Source organism: Micrasema longulum, unplaced genomic scaffold (genome assembly GCF_059751315.1).
Source record: "Micrasema longulum isolate JH-2025_06_02 unplaced genomic scaffold, ASM5975131v1 h1tg000250l, whole genome shotgun sequence".
Classification (NCBI taxonomy): Eukaryota; Metazoa; Arthropoda; class Insecta; order Trichoptera; family Brachycentridae; genus Micrasema; species Micrasema longulum.
In genome coordinates, this window is record NW_028277455.1 from 1,419,903 (window position 1) to 1,445,209 (window position 25,307).

The window sequence follows — 25,307 nt, forward strand, 5'->3', positions numbered from 1 at the left end:
TTTGCGTTCAGAATACCATCCATGGATATTGGGATGTAAAAACAAAAGTTGCTCTTAGAATAGCAGATTTTGATTTCTGGTGACATGGTTAGGAACATGAAAAGAAATTCATTGCAACAGATGATAAGTATAAACAGTGGAGACAAAAAATATTTAGTTAAATTTCAACTTGCTAACTTGGTAATAATTGATAATAGGTAATTAATTATGTTAGTACCTACATTTCGATGTTTCAAAACATGACACTTTTCCAAAAGTACCTACCAAATATAAATATTATGTTTGTGTATTGATAACAAGTAGATGTGAAATTTAACCATTAATTTCATGGTATAAAAAAATACGCCGTTATCTGCATTAAATTCAGGTAACTTTAAATCGCCAACGTCACATATAATATAAATATTATTTTTCTAATCTTTAGTTTGTTTGATGTAAACAAGACGCATATCGAACATACCCGAGCTCAGGCAAGTAACGAAACGACCGCTTTTCGTCTCATTCAGTTGAAAATATTGCAACGTACGGTTGGCATCTCTCGTCCTCGACGGGGCTAGTATAATAATTTCTGAGATACGTAAATTAAAATACACTTGTCGGACTTTACGTCATAGTTTATTTTTGTGTTAATTATTCGACCGTCGTGTGTTTTGTGTAGTTTTTGATATAAACTTTTACCAAAATACAAATAAAAAAACTTAGAATGCAGTGATATTTGATGTAAACAACATTAGAATGATGGCATTTCAAGTATTTACGTATGAAGATAGTGCGAATTACTTGTAAGTATAACAATGTTTCAAGTCTAGTTACTGATCAGAAAGTGTTAAAAATAGAATGAAATTTATTTTACAAAAATATAAACATGACAGAATATTTTCGTGATTTTCAACATAAAAATCAATACATTTACGCGTAAACGTCAAAAATGTTATGTAAACAACATTTATTAGTTGCAAAAACTACCACTGTGGAATATCAGCAGCACAGTCGTTTTTGCTTTCACGCGCCATCTAGCGGCTTTTTGGAGTACTAGTGGTTTTCTGACACTACAAACAAAGAACAGCGTCAGCTGATGTCCGTGTGTGTACTGTGTGACCTCAGTCTCAGTCTTCATGGTAAACTTGTGCTTCGCGAAATATATTGTAATATCTCTCGGCAGTGACCAAGCCTATTGCAACAAATGTTAAATTATTAGAATATTGCCATTTGCGATGCCGTGTAGTTTGTGCGTCGAGAAATGGCTGGAAATCTGCAAAATACTCGGAAAAAATGTAAGTTCACATAACGTTATTGTGTATTTCGTCTATCCTTTTGTTCGTCGGGTATCGTGTTTTCGGTAACTCGTATCTCCATTAATTCTTATTTTCATCGGTCAGTTCCATATTCCGAGATGATTTCTTTGTTTAGTGAGTTTAAGGTGCTTTTACCTTTGTTGTGATCAGGTATCTGCCTTTTATGCTTGTAGTTTGTACCATCCTGTCACGGCCTGTAAATACAAGCGTATTATTTATACGGATTAGGTTTATGGCAGCTAATTTGACATTACGAAGCCAACCGCCCAAAGCCCAATATGTATCAAAATAGAGGAAATGAAATAGAAAACAACTAATCTACGTCATTTTTATTGATTCAAAGTCTACAGAGCCAGCATTTCAATCGGAAATATTAACTTCACAGTTTGCGTGTGTTTATATTTGTAAATTATGTAATGATACATTATAATATCGTGCGAAATTTTCTTTAAACATAATTATAATATTTGAAAGTCTTTATAATATGGTATTCAGATTCTTATTTTGGTATTTCGCGAATCTAAAATGATTAGTGATAATTTGTGTTGATATGCGCGTAGATTAAGCAAACTGTCATCCAAAACTGATGTTTGTTATCTCATTGAAATAAGACTAGTTCATTTCTATAAAGTTTTTTAAAACACATGTTTTGAAAATGCTTTAATTTACATTTGACCATATTAATTATTAAACAAATAATAGCTTTGTTTATCGTACTTATTGAATCAGCATTCACGATGAAAAATGTTAGAAAAGTACTTCCAAGAAACAATAGCCATGTAAGTAACAGTAATCTTAATAACAAATATTATTTTCACAATATTTAATATCGTTTTGTTAAATTAATTTATTTAGTCCAATATAAAATACAAATACATAGTTTACAAAATAAAATGTGTATACAATAGGTACATTCAATATAATTTTTATTTATGGATGTAGCCACTCCACTGCCCCACAGGCACGTTCCGGAGTGTCAGTGTATTATTTATTTAATACAAAATTGTACATACTTTTCACGTCAATTGTTGTGTAAAAATTCAAAAGAAATAAAAAAAATATTCTAAAACATATCTACATCAATAAATTGAGAAAGGATTTTCAAGAAACTAAAATTATATTCTGATATATGAAACATATTCCTCAGCTTCCTGTCTAGTCTTTTTAGCAATCCATTTATGGACCCGAGCTTTGAAAATATTGTTTTTCATTTTGTTCACCAAAATGTCCTTGCTTAAAAAGTTGTATAGCTTATTGTCATATATTTTTTAAATAATGGTTTTAGTAAACATAACAAACTTACACATGAAGAATAAAAATCTTAATGATGATCATCATAAATAACCAGCCCATGTTGGTCCACTGCAGGACATAGACACATGAAGAATAAAAATCTTAATGATGATCATCATAACCAGCCCATGTTGGTCCACTGCAGGACATAGGCCTCCCCCTGTCTCCTCCACTCCTCCTGGTTCTGCTCGTCCATTGTCTACCGGCAATCCTCCGAATATCATCCAACCATCTCATTGGGGGGGCCTCGTATTCCTTGGTCTCCGCTCGAAAACACACTGTCCAAATATCATCAGATATTCGAGGGACGTGGCCGGCTCATTTCCACTTCAACCACCCAATCCTTTCCACCACTTCGCGTATTTTGGTTTGGCTGCAGATCTAATCGTTTCTCTTTCTATCTTTTAATGTCATTCCAAGTATAACATATTCCAATTTATAAGAAGACTGCTCGGTCAGAATCATAGTCTCCAGGCCGTATGTAATGGCGGGTAGGACACATCGGTTAAACACTCTAGTCTTTAACATTTAAGTTTGTAAGTGAAAGTTCTTGATGGAAATTCATTGTAATTTATTATATAAATAAAAGACTAGTGATACTTTAATCCACAAATTTGGATTATCCAGTGACCATCTTCGAGACTGGTATCTTTATTAAGGAGTTCAATATATTTATACAAAACAGAGGTAAGGATAGATAATTTAAAATCATATAAAAGGAAATTAAATAAAATTATTTTTATCTTAAGGATCATTATCTTATTATAATAAACTCTAGTCTTTTTTAGAGAGTTTGGTTAAGTGTTGAATTTAATATACCAAATGCCACACGAGTGAGACCTATCCTTCTTTCTCCTTCTCTGGTTCGATCATCCCCTCCGACAGTGAGTTTGTGACCCAAGTAAATACAGTGGTCAACCTTGTCTACAGGTAGTATTCTGCCTTTGGTATTGATGTTCATTATTTTTGTTGTATTGAGGTTCATCTTAAGTCCAATTTTAAATCATTATTCAACCCAGTCATCTTATCCACGCTCTCAGAAATCAGGACAGTATTGTCTGCAAATTGTAGGTGGTGAAGCCCCTCCCCGTCAATGTTCAGGCCTCTATATTCCCAGTTAGGCTTCTTAAATACATTTTCCAAAGTCAGCATAAATAGTTTCAGAGATATTGTATTGCTTTGTCTTACACCTCTCTGAATGGCAAACCTGTGAATATTTACGTGCAGTTTAATTACTGACGTGACAATAATGATAACGAGTGTAAATTTTGATATATCTAGTACCCTCAAGAAAGCAAACTACTAGTAAACGTTGTTATACGCCGGGGTTCCGTTCTGAGAGACACCGGCGTAAAATGAACACAAATATAATGGAAGATGTAAGGTTAGGTTCCGTGTCAAAATTGTAAGAACAATCTAACATGTTTATTTAATACATATCCTATAAAAATAATCCTAATCCTAAATTCAAAATAATTTATAAATGTATTTAATAAATATAGTTTAAATTCATTTACAAAATAAAGAATAATGAATTTTTTTATAATAAATACTAACTCGCCAGTTTTTCGGTACTAAATTAAATTATCACACTTAACGTCTTAAAAAAAAGCATCCAATTTCATTTGTTTTGATTGTTGTTTCCTTTCTTGCTGAATCATAACATTAACTACAAATATTTGAATATTCTTTTAATTTTAATAATAACAAAATAAAAAATATAATCATACCTTTTTATTTTAAAGCAAAAACTAACTCGGAAACAATTTCACACACACAATAGGCTGCTCGAGTTCACGGTAATATAATAGAACAACGTGTAAAAGTGTGTCTGCTATTAGAATCGCAGCGCCTACTGTCGTGTGTCGGCGGAACCGGGGAATCCCACGCCGGCACCAACTGGCGTAATTGTAAATCGACATAAATCAAACCAGCGCAAAACGACGTTTACCTGTACTAATGTTTAGGGGGGTAATTACTACAACTAGGTAACTTCAAAATTGGTATTTTTGAGTCACCCACTAAAACGCATACATATTTGTATCTTCGTCCATGAATGCTGCTAATAGGCAAGTAGTGATTAATTCCAATCATATTATGATGATTTTAATGCGTGACTTGCCTATTTATAGCATTCATGGAGGCTATGCTACAAATAGGCAAGTCATGCATCAAAATCATCATAATATGATTGTAATGAATCACTACTTGCCTATTTGTAACATTCATGGAGGAGTATAAAAAAGTGTGTTTTTAGTGGGTAACTCACAAACGCTGATTCTGAAGATACCTAGTTGTAGTAATTAACCCGCAATATTATATCATCTGTCGGCGTGCATGTTCCCAAATCATATAATAAGCGTAAGACCAATAGCAAGTGAGCTTTCTGAAGAAGAACAGTACCGCGGATCAGAGTAAATAATGTGTTCGATTTGATTTTAAAAACAGTTTTTACTTTCTCCTGGAAAAAGTTGATTCAGTAGATTTATGGTAAAGCATGCCGGCCGACGCTATGTATTTGCATTCTTAAAATATGATTTACATACTTGAATCTTCTTTGTTTATTTTATGTTGCAATATTTAGATACGTTTCACTGTCAGTTCTTAGACTTGGAGAAAATTCTTAATATTGATAATACTGTTGATAGTCATTCGAGAGAACTTGAATAGTAGCAAACATTGCCTAAGTTTCCACACAACATTTTAGGAAACTCAATTTTTCCACAGTTAACAAATAAATCTGTGGAAAAACTATGTTCGGTAGGTGCACAGATCGACACATCCTATGTACAACTGTGTAACTAAAAAAAATAAATTTTACAGGAGAGCGTTTTCATTTTTTATAATAATCAACTCTTGATATTTCGCTGCTCTTACGTAGTAATGCTGTGTAATTTGGCGTAACGCTTTTAATTCATTTATTTAATAAGATACAAAATTAATGTTCTTTCTGAGATCACTAGATTTTGTTTTATCACATACACACTTTTACTTTGCTACGTAACCTGTCATCAATACTGTAAGTCTCTGATACAGACTTATTCAATGGGATTCATTGAAATGTTTCGCGAGTATCTGCCTAGTTACATAGTTTTACTCTGTACTTCATTTGATATCTTCCCCTAAAATGTTCACATACACAGCTTTTACCAAAAAAATCATAATTAATACTTTCTTATAATTGTTTATGTATCGCTGTCACAACATTAATATTAAACCATTTTCATTATTTTGATATGTATACCTGTGTTTTTTGATTTTTTCAAATTTTTGGCGGAACCTGCGCACTCTCTAGCATTCTCTCGCTGTCCGAGGTAGAACTGAGCGACGGGCAGATCTCCGTCGCCCGCGCCGCGCCGCATTACCCCCGCGTAATAGTCTGTAGCTGGCACGTACTTAATTTTTCCTCGGATTTTGTTTTAGATATATGCAGTTAAACATAAGTTTAAAAAAAAAAACATGTTCCAACAATTTTTTTAATTATTGATATTAAAGTTTCAAAGGTGTAGATTTCAAAAATGCAACAGTCTTATAACCGTGAATGAGGCAGTTACACAGTTGTACGTAGGATGTGTTGAGATGTTGAGATGTCGAGATCGGTGCGCTATGTAAGGCTGAGATAAGCATTATCGACTGAATCAAGAAACGAGTTCTGCGTTCGTTGAACATGTAGAGCGAATGAATGGCGAAAGAACAGCCAAAAAAAAATACGATGCGAGTGTTGATGGACCCATGACTGACAGAAAACGAGGAGAACCCATGACATGACCAAATCCAACAAATACTTGGAAGTGGGGCATGCCATAAGTCAGAATAATCGGCAGTTGTGCACGAGAAGATGTATGAATGTAGAGGAAGCGAGGTCTGTATGCAAGGACAGAGTTATATTGTGTTCTGTCCTCTCTGCCTACCCCCATCGGAAACGGTATGATGGTTTGTTTGTTTCGTATCTGAAAAAAAATTAGCAATATGTAAGATGGAAATGTTCGGTTACAAGGATACATCTTAAGGCTGAAAATTTAATAAACAAGTGGTATTTTTCAATTATCTAGTTGACTGTAGTCATATTTGACTCCTGTTAGATTTAACCTTTTGATTGAAATTCACAAACATGCACTTCTTAACATGGTTGATTTTGCTGTCGGACGCTTTTTCCTGTACGATGATTAATCTAGGTTTTGTCGGCATATTTACTAATTTGTTTTTATTTTCTTTTCAGTAAAAGCAGTTGCAGATGACATTGAAGGACACTGACAAATAGAGATAGACATAAGTAATTTACGAAGGGACAGCTGACATTGTTAATGCATTTATTTATTTTTTATTACTGTAGAACATAACAAGCAACCAAAATGCTGTATGTATTCCATGTGGATACCGGCACCATGATGACGTTTGACATCAATCTAGCTCTAGAAAGGTAATTATATGTTTATTTTTAAACTTTTGATTATTTATTTTTTTGCACCACAACAGGCCAGGAGGCCCAATTACAGTGGTGAATTACAGCACAGAACAGAAAAAAATCACATAATTTTTTTATGTTTTCACCGGGAATTGAACCCAGAATCTTCCGTGCGTGAGTCAAGCATCTTGACCTCTACACCACGTAGGCCGCCAAATTATGTTTCTGATTTCTTGTGATAATTCAAGATAATTTTTATGTTCCATACATACGTGCGTTTATTAATGTAGTACTTGCCTACCTTGACTATCATTTGTACTTGCTATAGCAAACATTGCAGTTTTATTAAATGAATAAAGTACTTGTGTATTGCAGGTATTTTGTATGTGAATAAGTTCAGTGCTACCGGAAATTGTATATAAAAAATGTGTTCTTACTCGTGGTAAAAATTAAAGCATTTAGTTGTACTGGCGAAGCTTCTTAAAAATGTAATAAAAATATCTTTTAATATAAATGAACTACTTTAAAACATCGCACGTTCTACAGATGTTTAGAATAGCCAATCAATTGTGTGTTTTGATATATTTCCGTGTTTTTATACGTACGGGGTTCATTATTCAAATTTTAGGACAATTCACTGACGACAAATAGGGTCATCACAGGCAGAGTAATTATAAAATTAGGAAACTTAAAAAAATCATAGCTATGATAATATGATACATAAAAATATGTATATTTTTTACTTAGTTTGAGAGTCTTGAGTTAAAGAGCTGAAACCTTCATTGATGTGGGAGAGATTCATTTACGTAGTAGGCAACCCCTGAAAATATTTTTCAATTTTTATACTTCTTGGACCAGGTGGATTCATCTTGTAGATAGATGTCTAGACTTCTATATTCCCATCTCTGTTGTAATATGTTATTTTAACTGCATTAAAATTGTTTCTAAAGATTACACCACAGTTTGAAATTGATATTTTTCACACGAATCATCTGATGGAAATCACTGATGGTTTTATTGCAAATTTTATTTTTTGTTTCCTTTTTCAAACGTATAATATTTAAGAGCCGATCGAATTCAACGCTTGCCCATAAACATTAGGACATCTTACTTAAAATATTAAAAAACGTGTTTTGAGTATGTCCAAATTTTTGTAAGCAAGGCTGGATTTTACTCCCCGGAAAGTTGTCGATATTGAAATTTACTGCAACAGAGGGAGTATGGAAGCCTAGGCATCTGCGGGGCTTATGACCTATAATTGACTGGTTTAAATGGCCACTACGCACTGTGTAACATTCACCATTCTGCCTATATTTGAACATTTACATTTCCTCAACTCTTCTATGGCTCTTTTACTTAAAGAAAGTCAACATTTCCAAAAATACACTCTTCTGACTTTTTTCAGGGAGCTATCTTTTTTATTTAAATCCACATTTTGCCATGTTGAATTTTATTTCAAACTGTTAAGTGGGTCAATCAACAAAATAGCAATTGCTCTAGAATTCCTGGTTTATTTATAGAATTTGCTTATAGGTTATTAGCGCGAATTATTTCCGCTCGTTTTTATTCTTTCTTTTTATTGTTTACTTTCTACTTATCATGTGATAAATGACTCACCTGTGTTGATATTGAATGTCATTGCACTTTCTTTGTTACGGCCCATTTTTTACCTCTAATAAGCTAAATTAAATTAGTGTGTACGAGGCAGTTCATAAAATAATGGGAATTTTCGTTTTTTTTTTTTAATATTAATTTATTTGTCTACATTAATGTTGTCGCCTTCAAAATAGTCCCCATTAGATATTATGTACTCGTGCTAGCGCATCTTCCAATCCTCGAAACACTTCTTAAACTCGATCTCGCCTGTAGCTCTTTCAGCGATGCACTTTTATGTCATCTATTCTTGTAAAACAACGGCCCTTTAAGGTACTTTTTATTTTTTTAAATAGGAAAATGTCACACGGAGCCATGTCTGGTGAATATGGATGGGCATCGTTACAGTATTGTTTATGGCCAAAAATTCACAAAATGGCCATGAAGTGTGAGCGGTGCATTATCGTGGTACAAAAGCCATGAATTATTTTGCCGGGCGTTTTTTCGGATTGCTTCACGCAAACGGCGTTGAACTTGTAGTTAGTTCTTTTTATTGACCTTTTGACCTCGTCGCAAGAATGCATGATGCACTATGCCATTAAAATCGAAGAACACAGTGAGCATCACCTTCACGTTCGACCGCACTTGTCGAGCCTTTTTCTGTCTTGGCGATTCAGAATGCCTCCACTGGGACGATTGAGCCTTAGTTGTGACGTCATATCCGTAAACCCATGTTTTGTCACTTGTTATAACACGTTTCAGTAATTCTGCATCATCGTTGACTTCATTTAGTGACACCTGAGCAACTTCCATTCGCCGCTGGTTGGAAAAAAAAAATGACAATCGGACTCTCCAAACCTGCGAAATTTAAAAATTCCCTTTATTTTCTGAACACACCTTGTTTATAGTCAAGTAAGCTACATTTTGATAGCCAGCATCTAAACATAAAAGAGTAACATAAATAAAAATATGTAAAACACCTTCAAAACAAATATTTTATGTCAGCCCTGCCAGGAATCGAACCCGGGATCTTAAAAATGTGCCAACCACTTTAATGAGTCTGACTTATTCCCACTTGATTGCCTATACCAGGATTTTTATTTTAAAGGAGCCTCGGAGTCGGAAATACTTGTTCGGGGCTAAGGGTATTATTTATCTGACCCAGAGAAGGAGTTTAATGCTATTGCTAAATACATAACTTATTGCAATAAAATCTATTTCTTTAACTTATAAAAGTTCTCAGTTCAAAATAGAAATCAATTTGTTATCTAAATGTGAGTTGTGTTGATTTGTATAATACTAATATGCTAGTACACTGGAACCTTTTTTACACTGTTTTGAAATAACTAATGTAAAAATTAAAATGAGTTTTTGAACATTAATTTGCCATATTTTGCGGACGATAAGATGCATCAGACCATAAATCGCTCCCCAGTTATTGGTTGAATTTTTAAAAGAAAAAATGTCCATCTTCTGCAATGCGTTATATTAATATGATTTTACTGTTTGGTTTTGAAATTCCCTGCGTTGCTCTTTTACTTACTAGGTGTTATAATATATGATAGTTGTTGTGGAGTGGATGACGTGTGAAGAAATAGCTCGCCTTAGAGGAGGAAAATGAGTGGACTGTATGGTTAAAGGGAAAGTTAGGTTAATCAAATAACCCGCTGTTGTGTTGAGGCGTGACGTGGTGCTGAAACCCGATGGAGAAGCTGGCGGCCTGGGTGGGCGCTGGCACAATTCTCTTGTAGTTTGTGTTAGGAACACCAGGGCTGGTATTCCGAACGCGTTTACAGCGCGCTATAATGCGTATTTAGTACGTAAAAACGCGCTATACCGCGCTATAATTTCGTTTGGAATACCAGCCCAGATAGATATAAATTTTGTTGAGAGTTGGTCGGAATAATAGTGACGATTTTTAATCGTATTTTGTTGTAATTAATAAAAAAAAGGTACAGTAAATAATAAACATTTTTTTTTTGATATCTTGAATTTGTTTTTGTACAAGGAAACAAAATCCACCGTTGTTCTTTTTTAGTATACTTTTTTTTACACGGTACTGCATTTAACATATCCCACCTGAAAAAAGAGATCCCAGTCTTGTGTTTAAATTTAATATTTAGTAAACATTGTTAAATAAAATACAATAAGATTTGTTACTAAATTATACCTCGATAAAGAATCTTGTGTTGCTTTGAAACCGTTCAGAAGAAGAAAAAAATAAGCCGTTAAAAACAAAGTTGCTTTATATTTATTGTATCATAATGTTTATTCTTGTAAATTTTCTTGATTACACATGCATATAGCACATATTATATGCAGCTCAACATATTATTGCTTATTATGTGCAATAATGATAGCCATCGTATTGAAGCTAACATCCAATTACCAATTTACTATCTAAACTGGTCACAGATTCTTGCATGTCTTTTTTAATCACTAAAGATATTATTTTATAATAAAAACACTATAAATCTGGTTGCTTAATATAAGTTATTAAGTCACAGTTTTGTGAGATACTTTCTCTACAGTCTTTACATTCATCATCATCTAATTTTAGACTACGTCCTTCAATGTAAAGAAAAATATCCCTTAAAAATGTTTTAGGGTGATCTAAAATAATATTATAATCTATATGAAATTATAATTCTTAGGTTAGATTCCCCACACGGTTGACATTAAATATTTATTTAAAAGTGCAAAGTGTATTGCGTAGTGATATTGTTTATTAATATATAGTTTTTTGTTAATTAGATTTAAGTTAATATTAGGGCATTCATAAATTATGTTCGTATTCGTTTAAGATTAAATATCGTCAGTTTGTCAAACCTCAAGAGTTATGATTCACTACCGCTTAAAATTTTTGCATTGCATTGCAAAGTATTGCATAAAACAAACGCGTTCCAAATTTTTAGTTTGGTTTTCGGTTTAACAACAAATGTGCAACGGACGCTTTCAGTTTGCACTTGAAATTCTCAACCTGAGTACCTATGGCTCGTTGTATTGCTGTAAACTGTAGCTAACTTTTTGATTTTTTATGGTTTTTGTCCCTAATGCAGACTCTACATGTATGTATGTATTAGTGGCGTAAAAAGTATAAAGTAGCTGGTATAAAGTTACGCCTAGCCATAGTGGTAAAATAAGGTTTTTTATCTGTATTCTGCCGCTATGCCAAGGAATAACTTTATACCAAGTTTATAAGTAAGGCCCTAAGGGTAAACTCGCTAAATGCATTATTGACTATACTGAAAAAAATCGTTTACAATGTTTGACTCAACAAAAGTTTTTTTGACGTATTTTGGATAGGTTACTTACTCATGAAACCATATAAGTTCTTCAAAATTGTTTCAATGGATGAGATTTCAAAAAAATATCTAGTAAATAGAATTGATGGTTTTAACCAGAAAACCCAGAAAAAAAAATGATCAGTGTTTATACATGATAACTTTAAAAAAACCTCAGAGGATTTAGATGATTTTACCAGTTGATGAAGCTCGAAAAATGACAGATAATTAATTTATACTTAACTTGTTTTCTCTAATTTTGACATTTAGAGCAGGACTGTCCAAATCAGATATGATCCTGACCCAATCCAAATAACTTAGTAAGTTAGAGGCCGCAGAAACAAACACTTCAACTTTTTAAAGAAAAAGTAAATATGCAGCGCAAGTGTAAGTGACTTATCTGACAGTGAAGATCTATATTTAGATTTTATAAAATTCATAGTTGTATTTGAACTTCCACAAAGAAAGGTACTGCCCATCATCGATCCCATTTTTAAGCCAAGATTCGTTAGTCACTAGTGACAGAAAACTTGTTGCCATATGAATGAATATTTCATTAATTTATTTGGGATAAAAATAAAATAACGTTCTATGAAATAAATTTTGCAAAAGAAAAATGTTCGTATTTGCGGTAGATCAAAAACATGTTGCGGGCCGCACAAATATAAGCCAACAACAAATATAGAACTGTGCTTTGGGCAGCCCTGATTTAGAGGATTTTATCTGTATACCTTTAAAAATGTACCATAATTTAATATGTACGATTTTTATTTAGAAACTTCACTGGTCTGTCTTTAAACCGTATCTTTATTATGTAATTAATAATTGTTGACTGTGTTTCTGTAAAATGAATAAATATCAACGATAAATAAATAACAGTAAAATCTCATTTTTAGGTCAAACTACAAAGTATTTTTCCATTACAGTTTTCAATTTAAAGTGTTTTTTTTCCAAGCAAAATCATCATAATTAATCAGCATTATTCAATGCTCATAATTTTTGGTTATAAAAAAAAAGCAATAATGTGAATATGTTAATATCTGAAGCGATCGTTTTTAGTTGAGTCCCCTTCTAATAGGTGAAACTATTTGGCAGGTTTTGTATATTGTTGTGAAATAATGAGTTACAAAACAAGATTACATACATAAGTATTGCTATGAAATTGTTATTTTATTACTTAAAATCATATGTCTACTGAACAGAAACAATATGTTATCTTGCATCAAATCATATCCAGTTTAGTAATAAATAATAAGCATTGCATATTACATTTGTACCACAGTTGCTCATTGCTTCAGTCACTATTTTTCTGAGTAATTTTGATTTCATGTATTTTGATATTATGAACCGTAAAATTGCTCCTTAACCTTTTTCATGCAGAACTTCATTGTTATCTTAACTTTCGATTGCGGCATCTATCACTTTGAATGTTTAAAGAAAGTAATAATTGTCAATGCAATAAAATAATATGCATTCAAAACTTTTTTTATTGAATCAAGATGAATGGCAACGTTAATTGTAATGAATTTTATATGCTTGTTTACACAACTTGAATTATTCATATCGGTTTCTGGTCAAATGACTCATCTTCAGGATATATCATAACCGTCTTAAAGTAAAGTGTTAGTTATTCAAAATACGACAAAGAAATAAACTATACAAAATTCGCAATGTAAACATTATATTATGTTATACTTATACATTGTAAATAATTTTAGCACTTAATTTCTGTAATCTTTACATTATTGGCAATTTTCTTTACCACATTTTATATTTTTAATAGAATCAAATATGGCATAAACCTTTATAATTTCACTAACTGAGTTTGCCAGTAACCCCTTAGTGATTAATTGATATTAACAAATTACAACAGAGGTGAAAAAAGAGCAGGAAATATGTTAGTCTACTTAAACCAGCCAATGACAGGCCATAAGCCCCGTAAATGCCTAAACTTCCGTTTATCCTTCTCTAAAATGTTCTCCATCTCTGTTGTATTTTATTAATTTTTTCATAAAATGTGAGAAAATCTGCAAGTAAAATATAAAATTTGGCGCTATTTTACCCCACAATTTTCGTTATTGCACTACTGATTTGTACCGTGCGAAGATTGCTAGCTTTAATCTCTGTTTCAGCGTGGTGACGCTGAAAACGAAGATCGAGAAAGTGTGTGATATTCCGGCCAGCGCCCAGGTGTTACTGGTGAGCGGTGGCGAGGTCCTTCGGCCAGACGCTCGCGTGTGCTCCTACAGCGCCGGTACCGACACTAACCCCATCTACATGTTCAGCAAGAATATCATCGAGTCGTGCGAACCCCCACATTCGTCATGCGACTTTGGAATCGGTGAGTTGTCTCCTACTCTTCAGGGTTGATTGAGTTACACTTGTCATTCAATCCACGTTACTTCAGGCCATATAGACATAATAATATTCGCAATATGCAATTTGCAGTTATCTTTGTCCATTATATACTAATTACTAATCATTAACCAGTCACCAAAATTACATATGAGCATTCTTTTTTGTAAGGATCGAATTGACTAACACCAGTAAATCACTTTCCTTCTCTTTGTAATGTGGCCTCTGAAGCGTGCAATGACTTTTTTGGTACAAATGAAGTTTTTCCTGGGTGTTGTGTTATTGTGTCGTTTGCACTCTTTGACGATGTTTCGGATCGCATTGTAGCGTCAATCTTCAAGTTGACGTCGTCAATGTGCATCTGATTGGCCATGAAAATCTAAAAAATTTAATAACTTTTTTAGTAGCTAAATAACATCAATACTAATTTTATAAATGCGAAGGTGCGTTCGATTGACATATTTTTTTGCATACGAATAACAGGAGAGGTGAGAAATAAAATAGGATACGTATTGTTTATCCGGAATGAAAAAAATATATAATGTATCAACAATGAGCGACAATATAAGATACGCTATAACCTCATGGGCTTTTTCCAATAATAAATAAATAATAATCAAATTATTAATGTTAAAAAATTTGTACTGTCAGCGACACGATATTCCAATATCCTTATTTTTTTATTTATTTTATTCCAGCAAAATGGCTTTATAGTGCATAGCCAATTCTTATTCTATTGTATAAATCTATAAATATTTTATCCGTTAGAGCATTATTATGGTCTAAGCTGGTTTCTCAGCATGCATCTCTATTTGAATATAGAAATAAATTGGAGCATGTATATAATACCCGGTTTACTATTGTAGATGGACTAGCTCTCCCTAAATTCAATAATAAATACGGGAAAAGAACACTTGAGTACAATTTACCAAAAATGTATAATATGCTCCCATTAAATATAAAAATAAAAAAAAACTTATCAGGCTCAAAAGAAAGACGTATGTTAAAAATCAGGATTTTCGAACCTGCTTTTTTTTTGTTTATTTTTTTTGTGTTTTTCTTTTTTTATTTCTACAATTTTTTTCTCTACGTGTAACATATTTCCAATGCACATGGGAATACATATATTTTTTTTCCATAGTAATAAGAGTTTTTTTTATATATTATAGAATTTAAGAGATAAGAATATGTATATATACGGGATGTTCTTTAAACCCTGTCACATCCGAAACCATGATGATCAGTATGGGCAAGAAGACATATAAGCATATTAAAAAAAAAAATTAAAACAAAGATTTTTTTAAATGAAATATTTTTAAAAAACAAATGGTTGCTTACTTCTGCAGGGGAGAAGCGAGAAAATTCTGATAGACGAAAACTCTTATTCATAAACGACACCACCAATAATAGCACTAAGTGTTTCGATTGCATTTGAAAAACAACCTAGGCACTAAATATTATGTAGTTCTCAAATAAACATTAAAGGAATTTTAGTAATTGAAATAAATAAATTATAACTGTAATAAATATTGTGTCAAATTTTATCAATAGGTTATCAAAGATCAAACAATTTTTTGCATAAAACCAGTGCACGCAAAGATATCTCTAACCGTTCGTAAAAATAAACTTCCTTATAGCAATAAACCACGTTTTAAGTTACAAAACAGGCCGTAATGTATTGATTAAAATAGAGTTCACATGCACATTGTCCGACTTTTGACACCATTCATCTAAATGCAGTCTCGTTGCATCACGGTTGCAATGCGTGGCTGAACGAGATTAGTGGGTGTCTTATTTCTATTACTTGTTCTGAATTCGTTGATCCCACTATCGCTGTTATTGTGAATAAACAAGTCACTTGTATCTTGGAGGACTGGTACACTTTTTCTTATTCAGTCATTTACCTCTGATAGTACTAGGAAGATAAAGAAACCGTTTTATAGGACTGTCTGAGTATTTGGATTAATGTTATTTATAATAAATTGTTGTTTATGTGTAAAATATCTTAATATGGATTTGTTTATCTACTGTTATTATTTTATGTATTAATTACACATGTGACCGGTCATTTTTATGGTTTCTTTTTAATAATTATGGGAAAAAATATGAATATTCGTTTGCTACAAATTAAACATTCATTATTTCTATTTAATTGTCGCTAAAGTTTATTTAAAAGGGTAATTTACGCTAGAATATTTCAGTCCCTGGACTGGTACCTGAAGCGTAAGACTGATCATCTCACCTTCATGTAACAAAAATGATCAAGATACGCTGCGATTGGTGCACCAATGCAGTGCCCTATGCACCATTAGGTGCGGAAAGGGAATGATGATGATGTCACTATGATTTTGTATATTTGTTATTATTTTTTTTAACTTGTAATCTTTTATTTATTCTCATCATCTTAGAACCAATTGTTTGATCATTAATAAATAATCGGAATTAATAATTACTAAGTACCTACTCAATTTTTGACACAAAAAATATTATTTTAAAAAAAAATGACTAGTAGGTATTACTTTTGATTTAAATTTAATACAAGTAGTACAACAACAGTAGTAAACAAACAACATATGTTAGTGTTTTTTATATTCTAAATTAAATTTTATGTTATGTTATGAAATATGCTACTTTGAATTTATTTCTCCAGTGTGGGATTATTGGGTGGGGAGGAGCGTATAATTATATAGTGAACTCATTAAAAGTAGCACAGATAACAATTCTTAAAGTAGAATTTTTTTTTAAAATTCTCAACAAAAACACAATTCATTATTCCAAGTTCCTGATGTAGACAATATTTACAGAAAAAAAAATTCAGTTGATCAAAGAAAACGATATAACAAAATTTAAAACTAGCTCATCTTTAAGATTTACAAATACTTAACAATTCCAGCAAAATTACGTATATTTATACATAAATAACTTTAATAACCTCCCTTTAGAAAATAAGTAAATAAAAGACATAAATATGTTAAAAATAAAATTAAAGGAAATCAACTAAATACTATTATATTAAAGATAGTTATTATTTTTTATTATATAGATTCTTACTATGTTAATTATGATAATTAGATCTAGATAATTAGATATAAATTGTTTATCACATAAGACATATGTGATAAACAATTTATAAATTAAATATATTTGCAATGTTATTATTAGAACACACATAACAATATGTATGATATGTGTGCCCTACTTTAAGATTTAAATAAAAAAAATTAGTGTAAGTCTCCCTCTACGCACAATAGCTTGTCCCCCCTTTTTGGAGAGAACAGCTTTAAAAAAACATAATACTTAAATATGTCCCAAAAGATGCATCTTAATTGTATTAAATAAAATAAAATAAATAAATAATAGTTTGTCTTGTGTTGCCATAAACCATATCAACTTCCTTAGATTTTCAGTGCTTCAACCTTAAACCATTAAAGAACTGCAATAAATCCACATATGCAGTTTATCACTGCTTAACAATTAATACTCATGCCAGAGGCAGTCACCCGTTATTATATAATTTTGAATGATTATAAATTTATCTACAGGTGCATTTCTAACTGACCTTTTAATGAAATTGTCCATTTCCTCACGTAAATAAGTTAAAACAAACCTCGGGGAATGTTTATTTATTTTATCTCGAGTGTTATTTTTGTGCAGAGTTACATAAGAATGCTTTGAATTAAATATGGGATCAAAATACTTCAGACAAGATGTGGTCTTTATTTTACATTGGGTGTAAATTTTAAGACATTACTAAAACACTTGGCGCTGTCCCAAGAAAGGCTATTTCTCCTTAATGCAAAATTACTATTTTTAAGATTCTTCGCTGTGATGTGAATGACTCAATATTTTTTCCATTCACGTCTAGAAATGAGTTCTAAGTTGAAAGACCTAGTTGATCCAATAAATAAAAATATTTATTTCTTAGAAAATATTTAATTTTATACCAGACTCCCATTGGATTTGTTTAATGCAATATTGTTTAAAAAAGCATACAGTAAAGAATAATGATGGATTGGTTTTTAAAATTACTTTAGAAAAATGGTAACAAACAGTATTTATTATTACGCACTCAACTGCCGTACAGGCTGGGCGTGGAATAGAGTTTCTCTCCAATTGTAGCTTGAAATTTGAAAATAAACATAAATACATATTTATTTTATTATATAAATAAAAGACAAGTGATACTTTAATCCACAAATTTGGAATATCCAGTGACCGGTTTTATCGCTTTCGCAACATCTTGGAGACATTTTTTTATAAAAACATATTTTTTTTAGTAAATGATAATTTTAAATGTGTTTATTTGTGACGAGCCAATGCCTAAATTTACATGAACTATCTAAAACATGAATGAATTATATTACATATTATTAAATGAAAAGGATAATGAAGCAGAGAGAGAGAGAACGAAGATAATTAAAGTAAAACAGGAATATTTTTAAGAGGGCTTGAAGTTGAATTTTTTTTTATAGTTCTATTTATTTAGAATCTTTCAAGACTGTCTAAACAAATTTTCTAAGCCCGTTTCTTTATTGAAATAGTATTTTTTTTTACTAAAGCGGAGACCTTAGAGTAATAACGCACTGCCCGCTTATAGAGATGCCATTTCACTTTATTACATAGAACAAAAGTTACTGTGCTTGGTTTTGCTCATAAATAATGTAGAAATTTTCCTATCATAATAATAAAATAAGAATTTCATAGAAATGTGAATCAGAATAACTCTACAATAATAAATATATGGATGCTCGAATGAAAAAAGTTACCAAGCGACATGTAGCTACAAGGTATAATACCTACCTTTTAATGAAAACCGATTTGTCAATTTCTGACCTGAGTACCTACGGCCCATTGTTTTGCTGCAATCTGTAGCTAACTTGATAATCTTAGATCAATTTTTGTGCATATGGGGAGGCTCTATAAGCAGTAGATGCTTTCTCTTTCTTCGTTTAAAACTTTCCAGCCTTTGTAAATAACTTGTTTTGCATTCATTACAGTCGGGATAATTTATGTATCGCCATTTTCATTATATTTATTTTTGTAGATGTGGATCTCAGAGACCAGGTGGAAAGCTGCATATCGATGGCGGCGGCTAACCCCAACTATAGCACGGTAGCTAAATGTTCTGCGTTAGCACAGCGGTTCTACGAACTAGCCCGTGATCACATGCACGCCTGTGAGAAGCTAGTTCATGACCAACATCTTCAGCAACAGGTAATTGCCTAAATCTAATTAAGCAGATAAAATATTACATTCTAGTCTAAAACTAAAACAAACGTGATGATCTAAGAAATGTATGCGATGTGAGATCAGGAAAGGAGTTTGGAAGGAGATGGAGAAGAACCAGGAAACAAAAGAGATGATATGATGGAAAATTAGGGTTCAATGGATATACATATATGTTTTGTCCTCACTTGCGAAATTATTTGAAATAATAATCCAAACTGTAGTACATCAGAAGACCGAACCATTGATTATTAACCAACAACATGGTTTCAGATATGGTAGATCGACAATTACTAATCTAATGGTAGTTACTGACAATTTGTGTACCGCTTTGGATAACAGGGTACAAGTTGATGTTTCGTATCATGATTTCGCAAAAGCCTTTTAAGAGCTAGGCAACACAGACCATTTGTTCTTCCAGAATGCAGGACAAATTTACCATTGATGATGCCTGTGGGGAGAATGATTAGTCTGTTGAACAGCTTACTGAGAGAGGTGGAACTTTTCCATGCTGGGATTACCAGTTTTAGACTCTTCCTCTCTAACTATGTATCATAATGTGTATTAGTGACTTATTCGTCTTTGTTAACTATTGTTTTTATGGACCTTTATAATCTAATTTAATTGGCAGCAGTGCTGAATTGTTAATTTAAACAAAAATTAAAAAACAAATACTGTAATGTTTTATCTGTTTCTCAAAAGTATTCTTCACTCCAGAGCCTGGCACCTTGACCAGTTTTCATTCCACGTTTCATCAATTTGTTCCAACTAATTGAGTTACAAAACATTTCAAATAAATAAAAAATTTGAATGGAATATGGTAATGGTGTAATTTTTGCATTATACTTTCCAGGGCTGGGCAGCTGTTGTTGCGAATATGGAAGATGTTACAAGTGATTTCCAACAGAGAGCTGAAGATTTTGTTCAGAAGTTCAGAGAACATCTTATGAAAAAAGATGAATACACTGAATTTCTTTCAAAGTAAGATATTACAAATTATATATTACAGTCCTTAACTTCTTACTTTCAATATTTCAATTTCTTCAGCCCGGGTTGTACTTCAATAAGGATTTATTTACTCCTGAATATAATGTAAGGATTCTCACTTCAAAATAGGGCCATATAAATCCTATATCCAAATTTAAAAGTGGCGAGTTTGTTTTTTATTTACTCTCTAAATATGTCTCCATTTTTTTATTTTTTTCCTTTTTTAAGTTAATATGTAGTTTACATAACTCAGAAAATTTAGTTTTAAGTTTGATAGCTGGCTCGCTTGTTTGTTTGGGAGCGAACTGTCGTCCGTCTAAATAATTTTTATAACATAATTTAATTTAGCATTTTTATCTAATAAACAGTTTCATGGACTTTATTAATTTATTAAATGTTCATTAAAATGTTAAAACATACAAGTTTTTTAAAAAACTTAAATTTTTTAACAATTCCTTTAGCCCTCACTCGTACATATATTTTTTTAAGTATTTTCTATATCCACAGGAATCAATTCAGGTTTGTAATGATTGAAAAACTATGTATTATACAAATCATTATTTAAGTGGTTTAACTGTGATATTTGAAACAGGTTCAATGAGGATTTGGAAACCCTGTCCAGTATACCTATTCTGCCCGCTTTGCGTCTAAATGCCGCGTCTAATCCCTTCACGGCTTTTGATGACCTTCACGCTGACAGCGAGTCTTACAAGAGACACGAGTCAGATGATAAGGATAGCGAAAATAAACTACCGTCACTGGAGGGCGTGCAGAAAGAGAATGCGGGTGATAGCATTGTGCAAACGGACACACAAGGTATAGATTTGGTTTTCTCTTTGAAATATATGTTTGATGGCTCTTTGAATGCATTCTGTTGAAACAGGTGGTTGATAAGAGGATTCAAAATTTAAAATATTTGTTTCAACCCTTATAAGTTACAGGTACAGTAAAACCTCCTTTTTACGTTTTTCAAGAGAGCAAGAAACAGGTGTAAAACTGAGGAAAACGCTGAAGTGAGGAAATGAAAAATGAATTGAAAAAATGGGAATTACATAAAAATAAAATTGATTTGCTGCACAATTGTGTACATATATTTCCATAAAATGGTAAAAACGGTGATAAGTGGAAATTGTCAATATTTTTTTTTACCTATTTTCAATGAATTCACTAAAAATATTTTTTCAAACAATATTATTTAATCTGTTTTTTTATTTGATTTAAAGACAGCATGTTAAAATTATTTTACGTGTAAATAAAAAAAAAAAACGAAAATAGAATTTTTAATTTGCATAAAATAACATAAAGTAATTTTTCCCCTAAAAGTTGGGAAATTTTATTTATATGGTAACACTTTTTTTTCTATGGCATCACTAAAAACAACTGTCATATAGTTCGCGGCTTTTTTATAACTTGAAATATTTCTATTGTTATGTTTTAAACATCGCAATTCAATGATATTAAAACTTTATTGTTTCTAAACGTTTGTCAACTGTGTATCATGATTTGTACAAGTCAATATGACGTTTTTGTTCAAATGAAAACAAAGACTAACCCTAAAGGAAGACACTTAAACAAAAGGGTCAATTACACTGCCCCTTCTTTGAATTTAGGTTAAGACAATAATTTATATTTTATTAGTTGTAAACCTGTTTTTATTCTTCATTCGCGTGGCACAACGCGGTGGCGCGCGGGCTACAGCATCATTATTACGACATAATTTTGGCTATTTTGACACATCAAATGAATTCTGAAATTTTTTAAGCGTGAAACCGGGGTTATGAAAAATGTTGATTGGGGGCAATATTTGTATGAGAATGTATGAAGAAAAGGGGGTCCTGAGCATTTCGGTGTCAAATCGAGGAATGTAAAAACGAGGTTTTCTGTATATTTAGATTGTGTAATTGAACCTTTTTGTAACATTTGTCTTATTTAATTTTGGTTATCTCCAGGCACAACGGGGTCCAACGACGGGTCGTCCAAGACCTCCAGCCTGAGGGGCGCTGGGGGCAGCACCGCGTCCGAGGGGGACGAAGACGCGGAGGCGGGCAGGCCCACGGCAGGCCGTGGGAGGGGGTGGGGGGGTACCCGGGAGGCCCTCACTCTGCTGCACTGGATCACAGCCAAAGAAAACCAGGAGTCGCTCAAGGACATAGCCAAGTACTCCAAGGACGCACTTGAGTTTGTGAGTAATCTGAACCTGTTAAATAAAAAAAAAAAAGAAAAGACTTTTGAACACTTTCAAATTTGACAATGTACTATTGTGATCTAATCGTTGGTGCGAGTGAAAATCATAATTAAAATCAATAAATTACAGTGATTGTTCTTTAGTTTCACCATCCCAAAAGAACGTAGCGAATTGTCATCGTATTAAAGATAGGTCCATTCCCATAGTCTTATCCTTTATCTTAAATATTTCAATCAATAATTATTATTTTGTAACAAAATGGATAAGGCCGGTAATTAGAAAATGAAATATTTTAAACAATGAATTAATTAGCAAAATAAAAAATACAGTCCGCTTTTCGTTGACAGATATCTATCAATCAAAAAAAAATCCTTAGGGGATAAAATCTATTTGTCAATGAACATCGCACGCATTTATAACAGTTGTTACATTTCTACTACCTTTTTCTATTTTGTAACTTTTCTTCTCGCCCAAGCTGGATGACAGTGTGATGATGAAGCTGCAGGGAGACGTGGCAGAGGCCAGGGACAGCGCCGGACAAGAAGGCATGAAGAGGATAAAGGGGCTGGAAGAACGCCTCAGTGGCCTCGAGCAGCTGATGGTGGAGGCCAAGCGTATCGAGTTGGAACAGAAGGACCTCGCCTTCTCCTTTGTCCAGGTTGGTTGGTGAACTAATTCTATCCGTAAATTATTTTATTTTTAACTGCCAATTTTTTTTTCCAGGAATGGACATTTTTTAAAACTGTATATGAGGGCTCACTGTTTGGGGACAATAATGCATTTATTAAACATCTTATAATGTATAACATACGCTGCAATACGTTGTTTGATTTAAAAATTCACGGAATTTGTGTATATTTAAAAAGAATCTTTATTTATTCCTCAATATTAATATTGTCCCCTTTCAAGTTATCACCATCGGATACAATTTAGTAGCCAGCAATTTTTCCGATCCTCGAAACACTTCTGGAAATCACTTTTTTGTATGACCTTCAGTTCCATCAGCGATTTCGTGTTTATCTTCTCCATGGTCATGAAACTATTAGATATGATAGATAATTATTTTGAACTATTTTTGAATAATTATTATTGATTAATTGCTACATACGATTGTAATTACTAAGATAAAAATCCACTGATAATCATTAGTGGAATCTGTACAATGATTTTGACAAATTTGTTTACAAATAAACCCCACTATTTATTTGACACTAATGAATTAAACTCTAATGAAACAAATAGATTTATTAGACTAATTACCGCATGAACTACATAAATATTTGGGAGAAATAATATTGATAGTGTTTTATTTGCTCAAATTTTAATATTATACTTTTCTTATGGTGCCACTCCTCGTTGGAGGTTGCTATCATGAGGAAGCCATCATGGAGGAAACCTTTATTTTGTCTTCGGCTACTCTGAATAAGGATTAGGAGCTTCAGTGGAACCAAATTCTTAAGTCCTACGCTATACAGTAAAACCCCTTTTTTTACGTTTTTCAAGGGAGCAACAAAAAAAGTGTAAAACTGAGGAAAACTTTAAAGTGAGGAAATGAAAAATGTATGGAAAAAATAAATTTCATTAAAATATTATTACTGTACAAGACTATACTAAATATACTGCAGAAAAATTGTCAGATCTGTCATGATTGGGGATTATTCATATTTAGCAATGCTATAATTAAAAATATTTTGTATTTATTCAAACAATACTGCAATGTGTTATTTTTTATTGAATTAAAAAAAATACATGCATAAATAATTTTGTCTAGGTACTTAGCCTTAAAAACACGAAAATAAAAAAAATTATTTGCATAAAATGCATACAACGATTTTTTCCCTAAATATTGGGAAATTTTATTTATATGGTATCACTTTTTTTAGTATGGCACCACAAAATTTCAACTGACATTTACATCGCGGACTGTTTCACACTTTTATGATAACTGTTTTCAACTATCTCCTTTTCACATTATGTGTGTATAACATCAAATAATTTATTTATTTATTTATTTATTTATTTATTTACGGACAAAGTCCATTATAAACATTACAATTAAAAGAAATTTTTACAAAGGAATAAAAAAATATAAGGAACAGAAATAAGCAGCAAAGACAGATGATAGATTTTTAGATTAAGTAAAAAGCATAGGCTAACTATACAGATTCTTTAGCTGATTTGTAAAGAAAGACATCCTTACACCATAATAATCAAGATCTTGATGATCGTTCACCCGCCTGATCATTCTGGGCAAAGGCGACTGTGCACCATAATTGGTCCTGTAGTGACCGAGGAAAAGCATTTCATTATTTCTTAGTCTACGGGTGGGAACGTTAAAAAGAATCTTTTGCAAAATTTCAGGGGCATCAATGAGACAGTTCATAATTTTATACATGCAGATTATATCTGCAATGCATCTGCGTTTTTCAAGACTTGATATGCTTAAAAACCTCTCCATATCAGAATATGATCTATATTGTAATTTTTTTTAACTTTCTGCGTCGTAATTTATTGATGTAAAGACTTTATTCTTCCTAAACATGCGTCAACTGCATGTCACTATTTTGTAAAATGTCAAAATTAGACACTTAACCAAAATGATCAATTACACTGCACCTACTTAGAATTTAGTTTGAGACAATAGTTTACACATTTTTTTATTTACCTCGATTTTATTCTCCATT

The 25,307-nt window shown here is 32.1% G+C and overlaps 1 protein-coding gene and 1 long non-coding RNA gene across 3 annotated transcripts in view; one reads left to right on the plus strand and one right to left on the minus strand.

Annotated features, from left to right (window-relative positions):
* The first annotated feature begins 498 nt into the window (after positions 1–498).
* Atg17 (autophagy-related 17) overlaps positions 499–25,307 on the plus strand; it is a 38,145-nt gene continuing 13,336 nt past the window's right edge. The window contains exons 1-8 of one of the 2 annotated variants that reach the window (XM_088223742.1): positions 499–1,274; positions 6,808–7,008; positions 14,003–14,211; positions 19,270–19,439; positions 20,305–20,432; positions 21,031–21,254; positions 22,388–22,620; positions 23,099–23,281. In XM_088223742.1, the coding sequence (XP_088079868.1) occupies positions 6,941–7,008; positions 14,003–14,211; positions 19,270–19,439; positions 20,305–20,432; positions 21,031–21,254; positions 22,388–22,620; positions 23,099–23,281 (1,215 nt within the window). In that variant the 5' untranslated portion in view covers positions 499–1,274; positions 6,808–6,940. The remainder of the gene's footprint in view (positions 1,275–6,807; positions 7,009–14,002; positions 14,212–19,269; positions 19,440–20,304; positions 20,433–21,030; positions 21,255–22,387; positions 22,621–23,098; positions 23,282–25,307) is intronic. The other variant, XM_088223741.1, reaches the window with a different exon arrangement.
* Positions 13,340–15,967, minus strand: LOC148283297 (uncharacterized). Its single transcript, XR_015821885.1, has 2 exons — positions 15,564–15,967; positions 13,340–14,604 (listed from the first exon to the last, which is right to left on the minus strand). It is a non-coding gene; the product is annotated as an uncharacterized LOC148283297 (long non-coding RNA).